The sequence below is a fragment of the Callorhinus ursinus genome, unplaced genomic scaffold (assembly GCF_003265705.2).
Source record: "Callorhinus ursinus isolate GAN/ISIS: 27379988/994484 unplaced genomic scaffold, GSC_fseal_2.0 scaffold5, whole genome shotgun sequence".
NCBI classification, from domain to species: Eukaryota; Metazoa; Chordata; class Mammalia; order Carnivora; family Otariidae; genus Callorhinus; species Callorhinus ursinus.
The window spans coordinates 73,779,817-73,798,660 of record NW_027397067.1 but is presented as its reverse complement, the minus strand read 5'-3'; the positions used below and the strand labels follow the sequence as shown (position 1 = coordinate 73,798,660).

The window sequence follows — 18,844 nt, the reverse complement described above, 5'->3', positions numbered from 1 at the left end:
AGAACAAACTGCGGGTTGCTGGGGGGGGACGGGCTGGATGGGGGATGGGCATTAAGGAGGGCACTTGTGATGAGCGCCAGCTGTTGTATGTAAGTGATGAATCACTAAATTCTAATCCTGAAACCAATATTATATTATATGTTAACTAACTGGAATTTAAATAAAAACTTGAAACAAAAAAATAAATTACACTAAAAAAAGTAAAATAGAATGTGAGGGTGATCTGACTAGGACATCTGTCACCCCACTGATTGCCAGCATTGATTGGGCTGATCTGGCTGGCCAGGCGGGTGTCCCCTTCCTCTCTCCCTGCTCCATGTGCGTCCCTCCCAAAGCTGCTCGCTCAGTGGAAAAGGATGACCCTCCCTGATAGAGGAGGACTGTTCTTCTGTCAAGGGTAGCTGCGCTATTTATTCAAGGTCCTCCAAACAAACTCAAGGTCCATTTGTAGGAGAACATAGGGTAGTCAAGTTTCCAAGACTCCAGACACATCTAAATGAGGTGCTGCATGTGGCAATCTGCCTTTCTTTAATAAATAAAATAAAATAAAATAAAATAAAATAAAATAAAATAAAATAAAATAAAAAAGTAAGTAGAGGGAGATTGTCTCAGTGCCAGGTGCTGCCCCAGGAAGTCATGAGACTCCATCCCAGGGTAGGAGTTCAGCAAAAGCTGGAAAAGTCATCTGCCAGGAAAGCCTTAGAAGGGACATTTGCCTTCCATAGAAAAGGGACATGGTTACTACTTCCATGTTCACTCTCAACTTTGAACTGCATGCAATTGCATGACTCTATGAGAATTAAAGTAATATCACATCATTAAAACGTTAATTTGTACCTTTGTGCCTGTCCCACAATTGAATTTTCAGGAAGCTGATTACATTTCTTTCTATGGATTCAGGAAACCATTATTCCCCGTGATCTAATTTATTGAGCATATTTTGGCCCTTACAGCTTGCCCATCAGTCATCCCTAAACACACTTAGTACAGATGATTAAGATGTTTAGTGTTGATGAACATCACTTCCTAGAGGAAGAGCACTGCTAGTATTGTATAGGGAAACAACCAGCAGGTTTTCAGGACCTGAACCTGCGATCCTCTGCTGGGGAAAATCAGATCTCATCAGAAGTGTTTTACCTGCTGTTAATATATAAATATTGGTGTTAAGATGAATTTTAGTGTTAATATGAATGTTGGGGTCAATATTTTTCTTACTGATTTCTTAGTTCCTCCTAACTTTTAAACTTAAAAGAATCTTTGGAACTAAATAAGCTGAAAATATCGTTTAAAAATAAGAAACACATTTAGATTCTGGTGCACAGCAAATTCTCTGTGAAGAAAAGTTCCAAATTTGTGATTCTATTTGCATTTCCATAAACACAGTGAATCTTTGTCTGAGCTTATTATGTGACAAATAACAGTGTTAGAAATGGGATGTTTTAAGACTCTAATTATGCATATGCTCTCATTCTTGTTAGTGCATTTACAACGCAAAGCAATACAAAATTTGTACTTTTGGCTCAAGAGCTTCTTTCTTAAAATTGACAATTTAATGATTTTTTAACTAACGTTGGCCTCATTTAATGTAATTAAAATATTAAAACTAAAAAAAAAAAAAAAAAAAGCAAAGTTGCCACTGCTCCCTGGGAACAGATCTGAGATGGAAAGGAGCATGCACCATGTCTGTGAGGGCGCGCTCTCAGGACAGCCACCTGTGAGGGGGAGGGAAGAACTGAGCCAGAAGCAGGATCAGTGATCAGAGAGTTTGGGAGCCAGGCCCCAAGTTCTCACACTCCCATAGGGGTCCCAGGTCCCAGGTACGCTTGGGAAGTTGAGGAAGGGCCAGAGACTTCCAGAACTGTAAAGGCCGTACAGTCAAGGACCACAGATGAGTTAGGGGTAACTGGTGTGAATGGAAGTCCTTCACCCTGAAGAGGAGTCAGGCAGCCCACACATACATTTGGGGCTCACCATAACCATGTTCCCTCCTCTCTGACTTGGTTAGCTAAAATTACTTAAATTTAAATAAAAGTAAACCTTTAGTAGCTCAGGTGTGCTAACAGATGTTTGGGAACCCCATGTTAGACTGCACAGAGCATTTCCATCATTGCAGAAAGTTCCAGTGGACAGTGTTGCTCCACTCAGCAGTGCAGCCATGTGTCCCAGAGGTCCTAATGCCTCCCTGAGACACTGCAGGAAGAAGGGGCCAGTTCTCATTACCCTAACATCAGCAACCTCACCCTCTGCTCCCCTCAACTGGACGTGTCCCTGTTTAGTCCCCTCAGTTGTATCTTTTCCTTCATGTTTGATATTAATATGGCTTAATAAAATAGAACTGGGCTCAGTAGCTACTAAACAGTGTTTCCATGTCCTCAAGGATAGGCCAGGAAGGTGGGGGAAATATTTGTATTCATCACACTAGTTCAGTTAAAGAAAAGGAGGAAAACTCAGTTAAGTTTTCATATTTAAGTAGTGTAAACACATACCTTACCAACATTAACATCTGAAAATATAACACCAATCATTAGCCAACAAGAAATTAATGGAACACAAAATTATGACATTAATATATTTTAAAGTGTAGCAAATAAAACACGTTAGAATCAACCTCCTCCAAAAAACAAAACAAAAAACCCATGTTTGATGATAATAGAATCTGCTTCATTGGGCAAACCTTTCCATGAGTCACCTCCTTTAGTTATTCAGTAAACATTGCACTGGTAGCTTTAGTTGCTGATTCTTCCACAGTATTCTTCTATAAGTTTTGTTCTGCAGACTCTTTTAAAACGCTTCTGAACAAACTCTTCCAGACTTGAAATGTAGTGTCCTGGTCCCTGCAGTATTCACTGCTCTTTCCTCCCAGGGTCTCAGCACAAGTCTGGCCATTGCACAAACCATGTGAGGTACTTACAGGTATTTTTCCCAGTCAAGTATTCAGTAGACACACTGAAAGGGTGGGGTTCCAGCAGATCTTTCCTTTCTGCGTCGTACAGGGGCCCTTCCATGAGGTCTAGGGGAAGGGAAGGGCAAACCCTATTGCATCTGCCTCTGCGTAGGAGCTGCATGAAATCACACCCACAGATGGATTGAATTGTTGTCAAATATAATAAATACACAACTGCACTGTCTAAAACACTGGTTCTATACCACAACATAGAAGGATTACCATCAAGGGATGGCTATCCATCAGGCATTCACCTCCCCAGATTTGATTCTACCGTCCCTCAGATTAGGATTCATTACTTTATTTCTTTGTTCACCATTCATTTCCTTAAACATTCATGTGACAAACAACGGGATAGGCTTTCTGGGGCTCTGAATGTTGGGACATACAACCAAGAATTGTTAGTCACATGGGAAACAGATTACCCCATCTAACAATTGGATTAAAGTGGACAGCGCTCTGATTCGGAGGTTTGGTAAAACTTGGATTGGAGAATCTAGCTTAAGATTGAGACTACCTTGGGGCTCCTGATTCCCTTCCCTGAGCCTGCAGATGGGGGTGGGGATGGTGCCCAGACCCTCAAAGTCCAAGTCTAGTCTGTTTCTTCATGGATCTGACCACTGCTGTGCAGTAAGTGAAGTCTCAGGCCCAAAAGAGAAAGGGCAGGGATGTCCCTCACCTGCAGAGGAGTGACCCTGCCCACCAGTGAGATGTGGCCAGTAAATGAAGTACTTCTTCCCCAAAGAAAAATGATTAGGGTGGAGAGGGGAATGTACACACTCCAGACATCTCTCTTCCCTGGAAACAAAAGGCAGGAGCCCCCATCTTGGTCAGTGGATGAAAACAAGGATGAAGTTTTAAAGAGGAGTTTTAAAATTCCTTCTCTCTGCCTACAAATAATCCTTGTCTCATAGGAATACTGAGAGTTAGGGGTTAAATAAAACAAGTGAACTGCCTCATATTGGCAGGCATATATGTCCAGCGTGGTGTCTGGGTCTAGTAAGTGGCCCCATGTTCTCTTCTGGCCCCACACTCTTGTACCTTTGAGCTTCCTAAGGGAAAGGTGCTGGGTGTGAATAATCTTTGCTGTATGTTTGTTGGATTAAATCAGTTTTATTTATTGAGAACTCAACATCCTTAGCACTGAGCTTATTTGGTTTAAAAGAAGTGGAAGAATTACAGAATTTTTCATACCAGAAGTGGCCTTCGAGCTCATATCTCATGGGGTGCAGTGTGCTGGGAAGGTTGGGATTTGGGCTTCCACCTTGGTGTGCTTCCTGCTGCAACACGCATGCGGAGCGGGGCAGCTCAGAGGCAATGTCTCCACCACATGTCTGTTCCCACCCCCCGCCCCCCAAGCAGTGTCTGGCATGTCGCTGGCTCTCAGAAAATATTTGTTACATGAATTAATTCACTGTATTCCCCTCGCTGGGCCTTTGGCAAATGAAGGATAGCTTGTGGCTTTGCAAGAGTATTGTGCCCAGATAGAATTTGTGATATAATTTTCTCATACCACATACAGGGGCTTATAGTTAGACTCTTTTATGGACTGTGTCGCAAAAATTAAAATGTTTTAGCTTCTTAAAAATATATAGATAGTGTATATTTTTGAGGATATATCAGAGAGTAATGTACCACTTAGTGCGTGTTGTATTTTGATTTCAGGTAGATGGAGTAATCACAGGTTGGAGACAAACATCAAAGCCTGGGGAAAGTACCTTGGACAGCAGCAGAGAGCACACAAACCAAAGGTACCACCTCTCCAGCTGTCTTGAGCTTTATTATAGTTCTCTTCATGGTCATTTGGTATCTAGAATGTACCTTCCCCAGAGATACAATTATTTAAAGTTTATAAATGATTCATGCTGTGAATGTTAATGTTTATTTCCAAAATGTAGACTCTCGATTTGTAGGGCTCTTGATCCATAAAAAACCAATCTGTGTATATACAGGCCCCAATTACTTGTGACAATAATGGTAAGAGTGGTGATGTCAGCACCAGTGACCACTAACATTGACTGAGCACTCACTTTGTATCAGGCACTGTCCTGTGTGCTTCACGCACTATTAACACACTTTGTCCTTCCCAATTTCATCCTCAGCTTACAGATGGGGCAAATGAGGGAGAGAAGTTTAGGATGTCTGAAGGTTGGGTAGCCGTGACCTGTTGGGACAGCTCTGCTGAGCCCTGTTCATAATGCTGCTCACGGCCCGTCTGTCACTTCATAGATCCTAAAACTCTCAGGGATGCAAGGGCCAAGGGGCCCCATCATGTACCCTCCTGTTAACCTCCTACTCACAGGTCATCTTCAAGCCTCTGCGTCAACCCCTCTCCCACCTGCTCCCTCCCTGCTCTCCATACTCCCCAGTGGCAGGAAGCCTCTCCTCCATTCCCCACTGAACATTCCAGCTCTGTAGCCTGAACACCCTCAGAACAAAGCCCAGCTCCTGTGAGCAGTGAAATCCCTTAAAGTATTCTGGACAGAGCTCTCCTCATTTCAGTTCTTCCTTAGAATGCACATCCCAGGCCTTTCGGCTTTCCTTCTGCTTGTCATGATTTCCAGACTCTTACCACCCAGATGGCAAAATCTATTTTGAACCCAGGCAAACTATCTTTGTGATACAAATGTATATGCTGAAATTATCATCACAAAAATACCTGAACAAGAGCTATATTTACGTCTTGCATAATACAAGCAGTCAGGCATTCCTATATTCTGAGTCAACTGTGGAAGTTTTGTGGATTTTCCATCCGGTTTTTTCTGAACAACAGGTGTGGAGTTGAATTCCTTCTGAAAGGTTTCTGTTTTTAACCTTGGAGATCCACTCTCATATTTCCTAGTTTAGTGGCCTCCATGTCAGATATATGTGGAACTTACAGAGATTCAAGGGCATTATGCTATTACGAATATCCATGGTCATAATTGACCCCCAGCAGCATCCACACATGTAAGGAGTGTGAATCCAGTTTGTGAGGGATTGCAGGAAGGGGAAGCCAAGTCATGGCAAACAGCATGGAGCTGGTTTTCAGACCCCGGGAAGATCACCATTATAGTGATTACTTCCTACGTTACATTTGCAAAGCCTCCCTTGTTCATTGGTATTGCTGAGAAATAATCACCTCCCAGCTATGCATAACATATCTATGTGAGGGTTGTTCCTGGCAGCACTCCTTAACCACTGACAAACTTCACCAACCACATCACCTCAGCCTCTGGCTGGGTGATCCCATGAACCAAACAGCTGCCTGTGGAAGCTGCACGTGGGAATGAGGTCAGGCAGCTGTGAGTTTGAGGGGGAGGAGGATGGCAGACCTAATGATAGACCTCTCATAGCCAGAGCGAGCCTTTGCTCTTGCTATGCAGACAAAGTGACTGGAGGGGGAAGATCAGTGGAGTAAGGTTCTGTTCACTGGGACCAGAGAGGATCATGTTTTGTGGGAAGGTAACCGATGCTGGGAACTCTTGTGGTTCCGTGACACTGTCTGATCAAGGAGGACACATAACTTGCTCAGAATGGTTTTACTGAGTGTGGAGTGCCTAGTCCTTGTTCCATGATACTCTCTGTCTCTCATCTTCAAAATTACTGTAAGAGAAATTGGGTTATTCCTAATGAACTGAGGTTCAAAGAGATTAATTTGCCCAAGATCACAGAGTTGCTAAGTGATAGTAGAGCCAGAATTATAAATCTTAGTCCATTCTTGGGCTTGCCTTCCTACTATATTCATGGTGTCTTTTTCTTTTTATAGACATTTTTCTTTAGAGCAGTCTTAGGTTCACAGAAAAATTGAGTGAAAAACACAGAGATTTCCCATAAGTCCACGGCCCCCACTCATGCACAGTCTTCCCCGCTGTCAACATCTACCACCAGAGTGGTACATTTGTTACAGCTGTTGAACCTACATGGACGCACATCATTATCACCCAAAATTCATAGTTTACATTAAGGTTTAAACTTAGTGTTGTTCATTCTGTGGGTTTTGACAAATATATAATGACAGGTATCTACTGTCATAATATCATACAGAGTAGTTGCACTGTCCTAAAAATGCCTGTACTTCACCCATTCATCCCTCTCTCCCCCACCCCCACCCCTGGCAACTATTAATCTTTTTACTGTCTCTCTAGTTTTACCTTTTCCAGAATGTCTTAGAGTTGGAATCATTTAGTATGTAGCCTTTTCAGACTGGCTTCTTCCACTTAGTAATATACATTCAAGGTTTCTCCATGTCTTTCCATGACTTGATAATGTATTTCTTTTTAGTGCTGAATAATATTCCATTATCTGGATGGACCACAATTTATTTATCCATTTGCCTACTGAAAGACATTTTGGTTGCTTCCAGTTTTGTGAAATTATGAATCAAGCTGCTATAAACACAGTGTGCAGGTTTTTGTGTGGACATAAATTCTCAACTCCTTTGGGTAAATACCGAGAAGTGCGATTGCTGGATTGTATGGTTAAGGGTATGTTTAGTTATGTAAGAAAACTGCCAAACTGTCTTCCAAAGTGGCTGTACCACTTTCCATCCCTGCTAGTAATGTATGAGAGTTCCTGTTGCTCCTCATTCTTGCCAGCATTTGGTGGTGTCAATGTTCTGGACTTTGGCCATTCTAATATGCATGTACTTGTATCTCCTTGTTGTTTTAATTTGCAATTCCCTGATGACATATGGTCTGGAGCATCTTTTCATTTGCTAATTTACCAGCTGTACATCTTTGCTGGTGAGGTGTCTGTGAAGGTCCTTGGCCCATCTTCCAATCACACTGTTTTCTTATTGTTATGTTTGAGTTCTTTGTATGTTTTGGATAACAGTCATTCATCAGATGTTTTTTGCAAATATTTTCTCCCAGTCTGTGGCTTGTCTTGTCATTCTCCCAAAATTGTCTTTCATGGAGCAGAAGTTTTTAATTTTAATGAAATCCAGCTTGTCAACTATTTCTTTCATGGATTGTGCCTTTGCTGTTGTACCTAAAGTGGTATCGCCATACCCAGGGTTGGTTAGCTCTTCTCCTGTGTTCTCTTCTAGGAGTTTGACAGTTTTGCATTTTGTGTTTAGGTCAGTGATCCATATTGAGTTAATTCTTGTGAAGGCTGCAAGGCTTATGTCTAGATTCATGTTAAATATACCCATGTTGTATTAATTTTTAGGTGTATGGTATTTTGATGCTATCATAAATGTGTTTTTATTGCTAGTATATAGATTTGCAATTGATTTTTTTATCGTGGTAAAATACATATAACATAAAATTCACTGTCTTAAGTATCTAAAAGTATACAACTCGGTGGCATCTATGGCAATAATTTACAACCATCACCATTATGTAAGTCACTTTTGTGTTTAATTTTGTACCTGGCAACTTCGCTGATCTCTCGTATGATTTTATTAATTTGTTGGTCCTTTTGGATTTTCTATATATCTACAGAGAATGATGACTTTCTTTCTTCCTAGTCTTGTATCTTTTATTTCTTTTTCATGCCTTAGTGTGTAGGGAAAGGCACCAGTACGATGTAGAATGGAGATGAATAGCAGGCATCTCTGCCTGATTGCCAGTCCCAGAAGAAAAGTTCAACGTTATGCTATTAAGTCTGAAACATCTTATTGGTTTCATAATTCATGCTTTCATATTCAAAATCTGAGGTTGTTTCTATTTGTGTTCTTACTGCTTCTGCTTGTTCTCATGCAAAGTGCCCCTTTTCCTTGGGTGTTCCTTATTTTGATGGCAAGCTGCTCCATTGCCTTAGGAAATAGTGTGGGGGCTTCTCAGAAGCCTGGGAGGGGCTGAGCCTAGGAAAAAAATTGGCATGTGCTTTGGGGCAGACCCTGCCTGAGGACACTGCCAGTTTGGAACCACTTCACTCTAAATTCAAGACTGATGGTTTCTAACCGTGGCTTTTCCAACACAGCCATTCTCTGTCCCACTCTTCTCACTGTCCCCAAGGTGGTGGGCGGAGTGGGTTTACTTTTCATTTACTCTTACGTGACAGAAGAGCCTTCTGGTAGGTAGGGTGTCCTGTCAGACTGCTCACCTGGCACACTCGGGGCCTTGACCTCTCTTCCCAGACTCCATAAGGCCAGCGAGACCAAAAAGCACCACTTTAGGGGATCGGCAAAGTCCCTCAGGGCAAAGGTGGCTTCAGGGATCCACTTCCTCCCTCCTTCCTCCTTTTCCCGAATTCTGCCCTTAGGGTTCCTTATTATCTTATCACATCTTTCCTGACCTCCCTAAAGTTTTTAGTGGGAGGCAGGAATCTTTGGTCCAAACATGCTAGCCTTCCGTATTATCAGAAGCAAGTTCTTTCCTTATGTTCTTTAATAAAAGGAATCAATCTCTGATGTGTTTGATGCCTAGTGATTTTAGACCTTTTCTTTTGCTTTCTTCCATGGTGATAAAAATATTCATTTTGCCTTCCAGTTATTCTTAATTAGACTCCAGAAGTTCTGGTGCCGACAGTCAGTGGGTAAAACTAAACTGGTAATGGGCATCTGTTGGGAGTCTGACATTGAAGTGGACAAAAGCCCCTCGCCTCTTTATTTTGGGATTAATGTGATCCACAGGTGCCCCTGGCCTATCCGCTCACTGTCCATTACCCAGAGACTCATGACCAATTAAAGTCCTCCATGCAAATTATTCCTCACAACATCTGAAGGGGGTGAGCATCTGGCTGAGTTCAGTGTTTATTACTAAGATCCAGAAGTTGTGGCCCAAGAGGTATATGCCTGGAAGTGAGACAGGCTGCTTTTCCTCAAAGTCAACATAATTACAATAGACGAATTTAGGTATTTACTTAATTAAGTCATAGGTACGATAGCCTTTTAAATAAGAGCATGGGAATTAAAATGTAAAGCTATACTTAATAATGACTACATAGTTTATAGTGTACAGTCTGGGTCTTTGGAATATTTATGCTTTATATTCTTTGTATACATTACACTTTCCTTCAGCGGGTCCATGTGTATTAGTCAAAACACAGAAAAATAAAAAACTCAAGTGCCTTCAAGGGCTACTCAGCCAACAGGAATGAGGGGGGAAATGTTACAAGAACAACAGAGGGTTTACACTCTCCAAAGAAAGTCAAACCTCCCTCCCCACCATACACGGTGTCTGAGGACATCAGTATGGGGCTCCTGGATGAAGCCAACTGTGATTTTCTGTAGGTCAAAGATGTCTTATTTAATTTCAGGATTGCACAGTAGTATAATGTTTTTTCATTTATTTAACATGTATTCAGTAAAGCTATATACCAAAGATACAAGATGAAAAAGACAATATAATTGCTTCAAGAACGCTGGTCTAATAGGGAGAACAGACCAATAATGAGACAATTACATGATAATGTGATAAATGTTCTATTCAAGCTCTGTGCTGTACTGTTAGATGCTACTAGGAAACGTGCCTATTTGCACAGACCATAGGATGGCTGGGGGCTGGAGTAGAGGCACTTAGTATATTCTGTTGAATGACTGACGGGATGACCAGTACAGTGATTCCAAAATAAGTTGATTATCAAAGGCTCTGGGGGGAACTTGATATAAATACAGAGTACTGGGCCCAACCCCAGACCTACAGATTGAAATCACCAGGGAAGCAGCCCAGTGACCTGTGGTATCTAGAATTTTCTATATGATGGAGGCATGGGGATCTCTCTTGTTCTGTTTTCACATAACTGTCACCAGGAGAACTGAGTGCCCGCAGCAAGAGTGGGATCTTGTGGGGGAAACAGGTGGACAGAGCCTTCTAGGCACCCAAATGTATATAAATGCTCCTGCATGCAGGCCGGATCATCTAAAGCAGCAGGGTCCAGGAGCCCGATTAACTACATTCGGGAGTAAGACCTGTCCATAGTGGCTCTGTTATTGATCCTGGCTGTGGGGTTTGCCTGCTGTATCATTTAAAGATTCTCAGGTGTGGGGCACCTGGCTGGCTTAGTCAGTAGAGCATGCCACTCTTGATCTCAGGTTGTGAGTTCGAGCCCCATGTTGGGTATAGAGATTACTTAAAAATTAAATCTTTTAAAAAGTGAATAAATACAGATTCTCAAAGGAACAGAGTCTCCTAGCCTACCTCCCCAGCACTTTACTTCTCCACTCTTGCTCCTACAAGGCTCTGAGCTTCCTGAAACCAGGGACAGTCTCTTATTGGATCTCTATGCTGTGTGTTCTAAAAGCATCTCTATTCTGTAAGGATAGAACTTGCCGATGTTTGCTGAATGAATGAATGATTGACTCTGTTTGAAATTTCATTTAAAAAGGCATCTCAATTTCCTTTTGCCTTTTTTGCTGTTGTAGAAGCAAGCAAATTGAGAAACTAGAAGTAGATCCTAGCAAGCATTCCTTCCCTGATGTGGCTAACATAGTTCAAGAGAAAAAACACAGGCCTCGAAGAGTTCAGTCTGAACCCAAAATTACAGCAAGTGAGGAAGATCCCGACTTTGAAGATAACCCTGAAGTGCCTCCATTGATTTGAAACATCAGGCTGCATCGATGGACCCACCAGACCCAGTTCTGTTCATTGCAGAGTGTGCGCAGACCATTTATGGTAAACACAGAGTTATTTATCAATATTACTACTCCAGTGTTTTAGCTTCTACTTTATACAGTAATATTCTTAAACTAGTTTAAAATTCAAATGTACACCTTAAAATGCTATAACTCATTTGTCTATAATAAAATGCTCCTAGTGCAAATGTTCTGTAAATCAAAGAACTATTACATTAAGATGTTGATTTTCAATCATAGGACTGGCTGCTAATGCAGACAGATGAAGTCAGAGATAAAAGGCCTGATTATTAAATTGGTACTTCAGCAAATTGGTCAAGCTCAGAAGTTAAAACTGTAATTTCAGATCGAATTGGAATGCTTTAATATGATTTTAGCAGTGTTTCAATTTTCTTCTCATGATTATTGGTGGTAATACCTTGGAATGATGAAGAGGAGAGCGAGCAGGGGTAGGAAGGGAGAACCTCTAAGGCTGTAGATAGAGGCCTGACATCCGCAAAATGAGGGGAAGGAGGTGGAGGGAGGCGGATGGAGGATGGGCTAAATGGAGCCTTAGGAGACAGCGCGGCCCTGAGAGCACTCCAGCCAGCCCAGCGGGAGCCCTAGCATAGGGTTGTCCACAGAAGACGAGCCTCTTGGGTCAAGATGACCGAGGCCAGCTACCCCTGCCATATTCAGGTCTTGGCCGGTGGCTCCCTGCCCTGACAGTGGTGGCCAGGGCGGGAGGCTTTTGGTGCTCTGTACTCCTTGTGTGGGTTCTCTCTTGGGGAGAGCTGAGCTGGGCACCTCTGTCGTGCCACCAGGAGGTTACAGAAGCTCCGCCAGCCTTGAGGAGGCTGTCCTGAGGGCTTATGGGAAAGAAGAAAGTGCTCTTCAGTGCTGGGGGAAAGGAGACCCCTGGACATCAAGGAGGAAAGGTTAGCAGAGCTGTTGCCTGGGGTCACATGGAAACATTGTAATGTACCTCCTGCCTGAGTAGGTGTAGGGAAAGAGATTTCCAAGGAGAATGCCAGAGGACCACTAGTGCTTTTAGCTCCAAATCAAAAGACACAAATAATTGGTCCATTTTCAAGCAGCATTTAGAGAAAATATAAAGGAACTAAACTGGCTAGGTTCAAAAATAAAACTTTTTCATCCCAGTCTCTCCCAACTGAAATAAAAAACAGCCTCCCCCTGACTGTGAAACACATTGTTGTTTTGGGTCTCCCAGGAACTACCAGCAGTTTAGAATTGGTGTCTAGTAACCCCTGAAAACTCTGTTTATCAATGTACAGTCATCCAGGGTAAGTGCAGGCCTCTTTACAGAAGCCTAGGAGGAAGATTTACAGGATAAAATCTGGGCAGTGTACCAGGGATCTCCAACGAGGTCCAACCATGAGGTAGTGAGCCATGTGCATACCTGGGGGAAGAGTGTCCTAAAAACTGAGAACAGCATGTGCAAAGGCCCTGAGGTAGCACATGGTTTCAGGAACAGCCAGTAAGCCAGGGTGACTGGAGCAGGCTGAGCAGGGCAGAGTATCAGAGAAGGGGTGGGAGAGCTCATGGAGAGGCGGCCCTGACAATGCTTGATCTAAAAAGGCAAGCCTACCACTGGGCAATCATATTGCTCCCAAAAGAGTGTCTTTGGATTTTGTAGCACTTTTTTTTTTTTTTTTTCCAAATATTTTCTTATACCCATCTCATTTTTGATCTTAGGAGAAATCCTCTCAACTAAGCATTTGGTCATTTTTCATTCAGTAGGAGTGTGCCTACCGTGGACCAAGTGCAGAGAGTATAATGGTGAACCCAAAGCAACATCTCTTGGGTTTCACTGAGCTTATATTTTTGTGACGCAAACAAATGTGGATCAATTATACTAGCAAACTGAGCTAACTTTTCTGAACCCACTGTCATGTTTTACAACTGAGACTCCCAAAGATCAGGTGGCTTGCCCTAAGATAGCACAACAAGATGTTAGAATGAGATTCTCATTAAGTCATTTTTGACTGGGTTTCTAATATGAAAGATTTTTACCTACCAAAGTGAATGAGATGGTTCACATGACAATGTTTTCAAAGGAAATGCACGAACTTACTTCATAAATCTTAAAAAGACTCACTCCCTTTGGAAATATGAAAAGTATGAGGGTAGAGGGGCTTTGTGGGGGATGATGTCTTTGGGGGTGAAGATGGATGAACACATGTCTTTGGAGAGAGCTGTTACCTTTCTGTGAGCTCCACCTCCGATTCGGGGCTCTTCCTCTGTAGCCCAAGCTTAGTGAGAGGGCCTTCAAAGCCTTGAACCAGGGAGTTTTGGAGAGTTTCCTGAAGTTTGGGGACACACAGGCTGGTGCTTGACTCATGCCTGAGAAACCTGAAACTGAAGGTGGGCCAGAGTCCCATCCTGCTAGGGGAATCATCCATGGGACCAGAGAAAAGCTGTGCCAGAGGAGCGGAGAGTGTGGCCCCCTCCCACAGCTGGCTGGGGACAGGGAAGCATGAGACTTTTCCAAGGACTAGATGTGGGTTGTCGTGGGCTCTGTCCATGTGGGCCGTCTGCAGGGGTGAGGAGCCCAGGGAGGAGCTGGAGGCGTGCCACTGCACACGGGGCTGAGGAAGGAAGCTCAGAGGACTGCCCAGGACCAGGAACATAGCTGAGGGGCAAACGGGGAGCCTCTGAAGAGTCCATGAAAGGGCCTCACGAAGGAGAATAGTCAGCTTCGTTTGTCCTCTAGGCTAGCAGAGCAAGAAGCCTGGCCAAGCCAAGTGAGGACCACCTTACCTGTACCAGTCAAGGTCCTGGCAGTTCCTAGCCTTGGACTTGAATGGGTAAAGAGAGAGAGTGGTCACCCAGACCCCGAGAGACAACTGAAGACAGTAGATAGCCAGCAGGAACTGGGACCTTCTTCCGGGGATGCAGCCCACAGGGACGAGCTGGGGGAATAAACCTCATGACCTTAATTTCCTCCTCCCTCCAATCTCTTGCTAGAGTTTCCCCCTGGCCAAACCTGACCAGAAGCCGGGGGCAAGGGACCCTGTCCGTGTGGCCATCAGAGGTCATGCTCCCAGGGTCCACAGCATGGTAGAAGGTGGCAATGGATGGAGTGCACACACTCCCCCTCACCTCTCTCCCCTCACCTGCCCCTGCCCTCCTGACTCCAGGGTGGCCCAGGGCAGGGGAGGGAGAGGAGTGGAGACGGTTAAGGCCAGGGTGGTGACTTTACTGAGCAGAGACTGGGAGCACTGAAGGGCCTCTATTCCCCAAGAGTGGGAGGAGACGTCCGTAGGACCTGCCTACATCTTCATTCGGGGCAGGGCCACCCTGTTGAAGAAAGGCGAAAGGAAGCATGGGAGACACAAATACGTTGTTTTAATCACTTGCTGCAAGGTGAGCATTCAGCGTTCCGTTTATGCGAATAATACCCTGCTTCCAGAATCCGGTGCTCTGGCTGCTCTCTGTGGGTCCTCCCTGCGCCATCCTCCTTACTTCTGCTTTGGCCCATTTCTTGCTTCCAGAAGGCTCATTGCTTCTGCGCCCACACCAGCACCTCCAGGGGCAGGAGAGGCCCCAGGAGAGAGAAAAATCTCACTGATGTGATGCCGGCTTCGGGTCCTGTTGCCCAGATGCCCTCAGGTCCACAAACTTTTCCTCCTGCTTCTCTGTAGGTGGTGTTGAGCAGCGACAACTGTCCTTTCTCCACCATCATGTCCCCTCGTGTCCCACACAGCTGTTTCCATCTCTGCATCCCGCTCCTGGCAGTGGGACCCTCGCGTGTGAGTGGCCTGTGAACGACATGAGACCACTGACCGTGGCAGTCACAGGGACGGGGCGGGGAGTGCTGCTCTAGCTCCAGGGCCTGGGTTGCAGTGCCCCCCTTCCCCCCCACCCCCCCCGTCCCCACAGAGCAAGCCTGCCCTCCGCCTGACAGCAGGGGCCGCGCCACGCAGTGCATGTCTGTCACCATTTGCAGTCTGTCACAGCTTGCCTGACACATTTGGGTGGAAAGTGCTAGCCGTCTCCAGTTGATGCCTGTCAGGCCAACGTGTCTGACACTCCTGGAGCAGACCTCAGCCAAAAGTAGCTGTTCTTTTCCAAATTCACTCCCTAACTTTTGCTCCTCCAGTTTGGTCTGGTGTTTTCCCTGTGTGAGAGATAAACTTCCATTGGCCCTGCGGCTGGGTCTCTTCACCCGGCAAGCATTTCCTGAGCACCTGCTGGGTGCCCGGAGCCATATCAGGTGCTAGGGCAAGTTGTCTTCTGAGAGCCCACCCTCCCAGTTCTTGCCCTCTGTCCGTAACTGCCTCCTCCATCCTTCACATACGGCCGCCCCCCAGGGTGAGGCCTTCGGCCCCATGCTCTTCTCCGTGGGTACACTTCCCCTTCCGGGGACACTTGGGCCCATTCCTGGGGCTCCTGCTGCCAGCTCTTGGCTGATGCCCCCTGCAATCCCCGTTTCAGGCCTTTGATGCTTTCCTAAAGTTCACCTGACTCCTCCTGGTCCAACGCCTAGGTCATCCATCAACTTCTCTCTTCTTTTCCTGCCCCTGCACCTTATTCTGCCTCCTGTCCTCTGGCTCTTGTTTTCCGCCTTCACTTTCCATTCCCGCATATTGGAAAACACCGTCACTGCTTCCTGTGCTCAGCATTCATTTGGTAACGAAATCCTGGCTGTTCTACCTCACGAAAAGCTTCTCCTGTCTCCTTTAAACCCATTTCCACTGCTTGCATTCAATCTCCCATCACCCACTTGTCAACATGACCGCTACCTCACCCCTCCTCGACCTAAACACCCCCTTGGACTGTTGCCCAGAGGACAAGATCTGGACCCCATCCTGCTGTGAGGCCACATCTCCCACCACTTGCCCCTGAGCCCCACCCTACCCATGACACCAGAGTTATCACCATTCACGGGAGCCGTGTGGGGGTTACCCATGCACAGACGCTCTGTCGGCGGTGTCACTGAGCTGAGGCTGGTGACGCGCTGGATCTGAGGGCTCATGTGAGCCCTCTCAGGGTTGGATGGGAGCAGGGTGATGTTGCCAAGGCCCTGGGACAGAGTGGAGGCCCTGCTGGTGAGGGGGGGAAGGCAGGACCAAGCACACAGCATCTCTTCCTTCACAGGAGCCTCAGTTGGGGCCCATTTCAGAGAGAAATTAAGACCAACTTGACAGGCCATCATCTTGCATCAGCTGCTCTGGGAAAGTGCACCTGTTCACGGTCTGTTGAAGGGAGAAATCACTGACCAGAGTGACCCAGGAGCTCCCCTGACATCACTCAGGGTTATGAAGAACTGGGTTGTAGAGTCTGCTTACCTCCACCACCTAAGGGAAAAAATCGGAATGCCCGTTCTGGTTATTATTGCCACATAACAATCATTCCATACTTAGTGACATAGAACAACCATTTCATTATGCTCCCACTTTCTGTAGATCAGAAATACAGACAGACAATGGAGAGAGCTTGTCTCTTCTCTCTTATGCTGGAGATAACTTGAAATCTGGAGCCTGGAATCACCTAGAGGTGTCTTCACTCACACAACTGATAGTTGATACTGGTTTTTGACCAGGACTTCAGCTGGGCTGACAGCCAGAACACCTGCACATGTCCAGCTGGGCTGGTCTAGCCTTCCTCAGAGCATGGTGTCCAGGTTCCAAGAGTGAGCATCCCAAAAGAACCAGGAAATGTATGGCAGCTTACTTCTGCCATACCCTGTTGATCGGGGCAGTCATGGAGGTGGTCCAGCTTCAAAGGGAGAAGACTCCATCTCTACATCTGCTGGAGGAGTGGCTAGCTTCTGGAAGAGCATGAGGGAAAAGAGACATTGTTAGGAGGATAGAATCTACCATAGCACCTTTCCTCCTCCAAGGAACTCAAGTTCTTTTAGGCAACATTTCCTGCTCCCAAAGAAAACAGGAAGTGGCTCCTCTCCTGTTCTATGAATGAAAGATAGGGGCAATGGGGAAGGGGACATGTATTTAATTTTACCTGAGGACCAGTGTCATCACACACGCCACTGACTGCTGCTTTCCTTGAAGGGTTCTATAAGTAAAAATACTTGTCAAGTCAATACGTATGGCCCAATGAAGATTCTTGGATGCACTCTAGAAGGGTTATGCAGAGTTATGAATGATATCCCATTTAATGTTCCTTAGGCCATGCAGAGAACAATAGAAAAGAGGGCTTTTAAAAAATTTCCTTTGGCCAAGGGCACCTGAGTGGCTCAGCCGGTTAAGCTTCCTGACTCTTGATTTCGGCTCAGGTCATGATCTCAGGGTCCTGTGAGATTGAGCTTGACATCCGGCTCCACGCTCAGCGGGGCATCTGCCTGAGATTCTCTCCTTCTACTCACTCACTCTCTCAAAATAAATAAATCTTTAAAAAATATATTCTCAGGGCACCTGGGTGACTCAGTCGGTTAAGCATCTGGCCTTCAGCTTAAGTCATGATCTCAGGGTCCTGGGATTGGGCCCCACGTTGGGTTCTACACTCAGCAGGGAATGTGTTTCTCCCTTTCCCGGTGCCCCCCCCCCCACTCATGATCTCTCTCTCTCTCTCTCTCAAATAAAAACTTTAAAAATTTTATTATTAAAAAATTCTCTCTCCCCTTCTGCCCCTCTCCCTGCTTGCATGTGCTCATTCTTTCTAAAAATAAATTAAAAAAATAAATAAAAAGATTTGAAAAAAATTCCTTTGGCCATATTTCTTTGAGAGCAGCAGTGAACTGGGATAATTGTACTTGAGCTGCTCATGAGTGACTATTTTTCTGGCCTTCCCTTTGCAGCCTTCCCCAGGGCTCTGGTCGGGGACTGATCTCAGTGTGAGCTGTCAAGCCATCAGAAAGGGGATCAAAATCATAAAGATGAAGCTAAAGCAATGCTTAGAAGAAAAAGTATCACTTTTGTTAAAAAAAATTTTAAAAAAATGTAAATCTATAACTCCCTTATGAATATAAATAAATAAATGTCAAAGATTGTACTTAACTCACTAATGAGAGAAGCAATAGGATGTCACAACCCATCCCGAGGAGAACTTGCGAATCAGTAGCAGAGAGGCCGTAAGGACCACTTCCATGAATTCACAGACAGACACAAGATGGGTCTTGCCACAGGGCGGTGGTCAGTCGCAATCCACCAGACACAACCCGCAGGACTCCCAGTTGTAGATCAGACGATGGACAGGAGAGATGGCACAGGAAGGTGTGCGGGCAGACCACCCAGCAATCTGTATTTGCCCCATTCGGAGCCTTTCTCAGTTTTTCTTGACACTTCGAGTACATTTATCGAAAAATGTCAATGTCCAGGAGCAAGATGGTGGAGGAGTAGGTGATCTAAATTTCGTCTGGTACCAGGAATTCAGCTGAATAGGGATCAGACCATTCTGAATACCTACGAACTCAAAAGGAGATCAAAGAAAAGAATAGC

The 18,844-nt window shown here is 45.0% G+C and overlaps 1 protein-coding gene across 5 annotated transcripts in view; it reads left to right on the top strand.

The window, feature by feature from the left end:
• Nucleotides 1-18,334, top strand: part of DNAAF11 (dynein axonemal assembly factor 11) — a 75,135-nt gene extending 56,801 nt beyond the window's left edge. For 4 of the 5 annotated variants that reach the window (XM_073893217.1, XM_073893219.1, XM_073893218.1 and 1 more), the window contains 2 exons: nucleotides 4,610-4,695; nucleotides 11,235-11,632. In XM_073893217.1, the coding sequence (XP_073749318.1) occupies nucleotides 4,610-4,695; nucleotides 11,235-11,412 (264 nt within the window). In that variant the 3' untranslated portion in view covers nucleotides 11,413-11,632. Of the gene's footprint in view, nucleotides 1-4,609; nucleotides 4,696-11,234; nucleotides 11,633-18,204 lie in introns of those variants that run through there. The other variant, XR_012378351.1, reaches the window with a different exon arrangement.
• The last annotated feature ends 510 nt before the right edge of the window (nucleotides 18,335-18,844 follow it).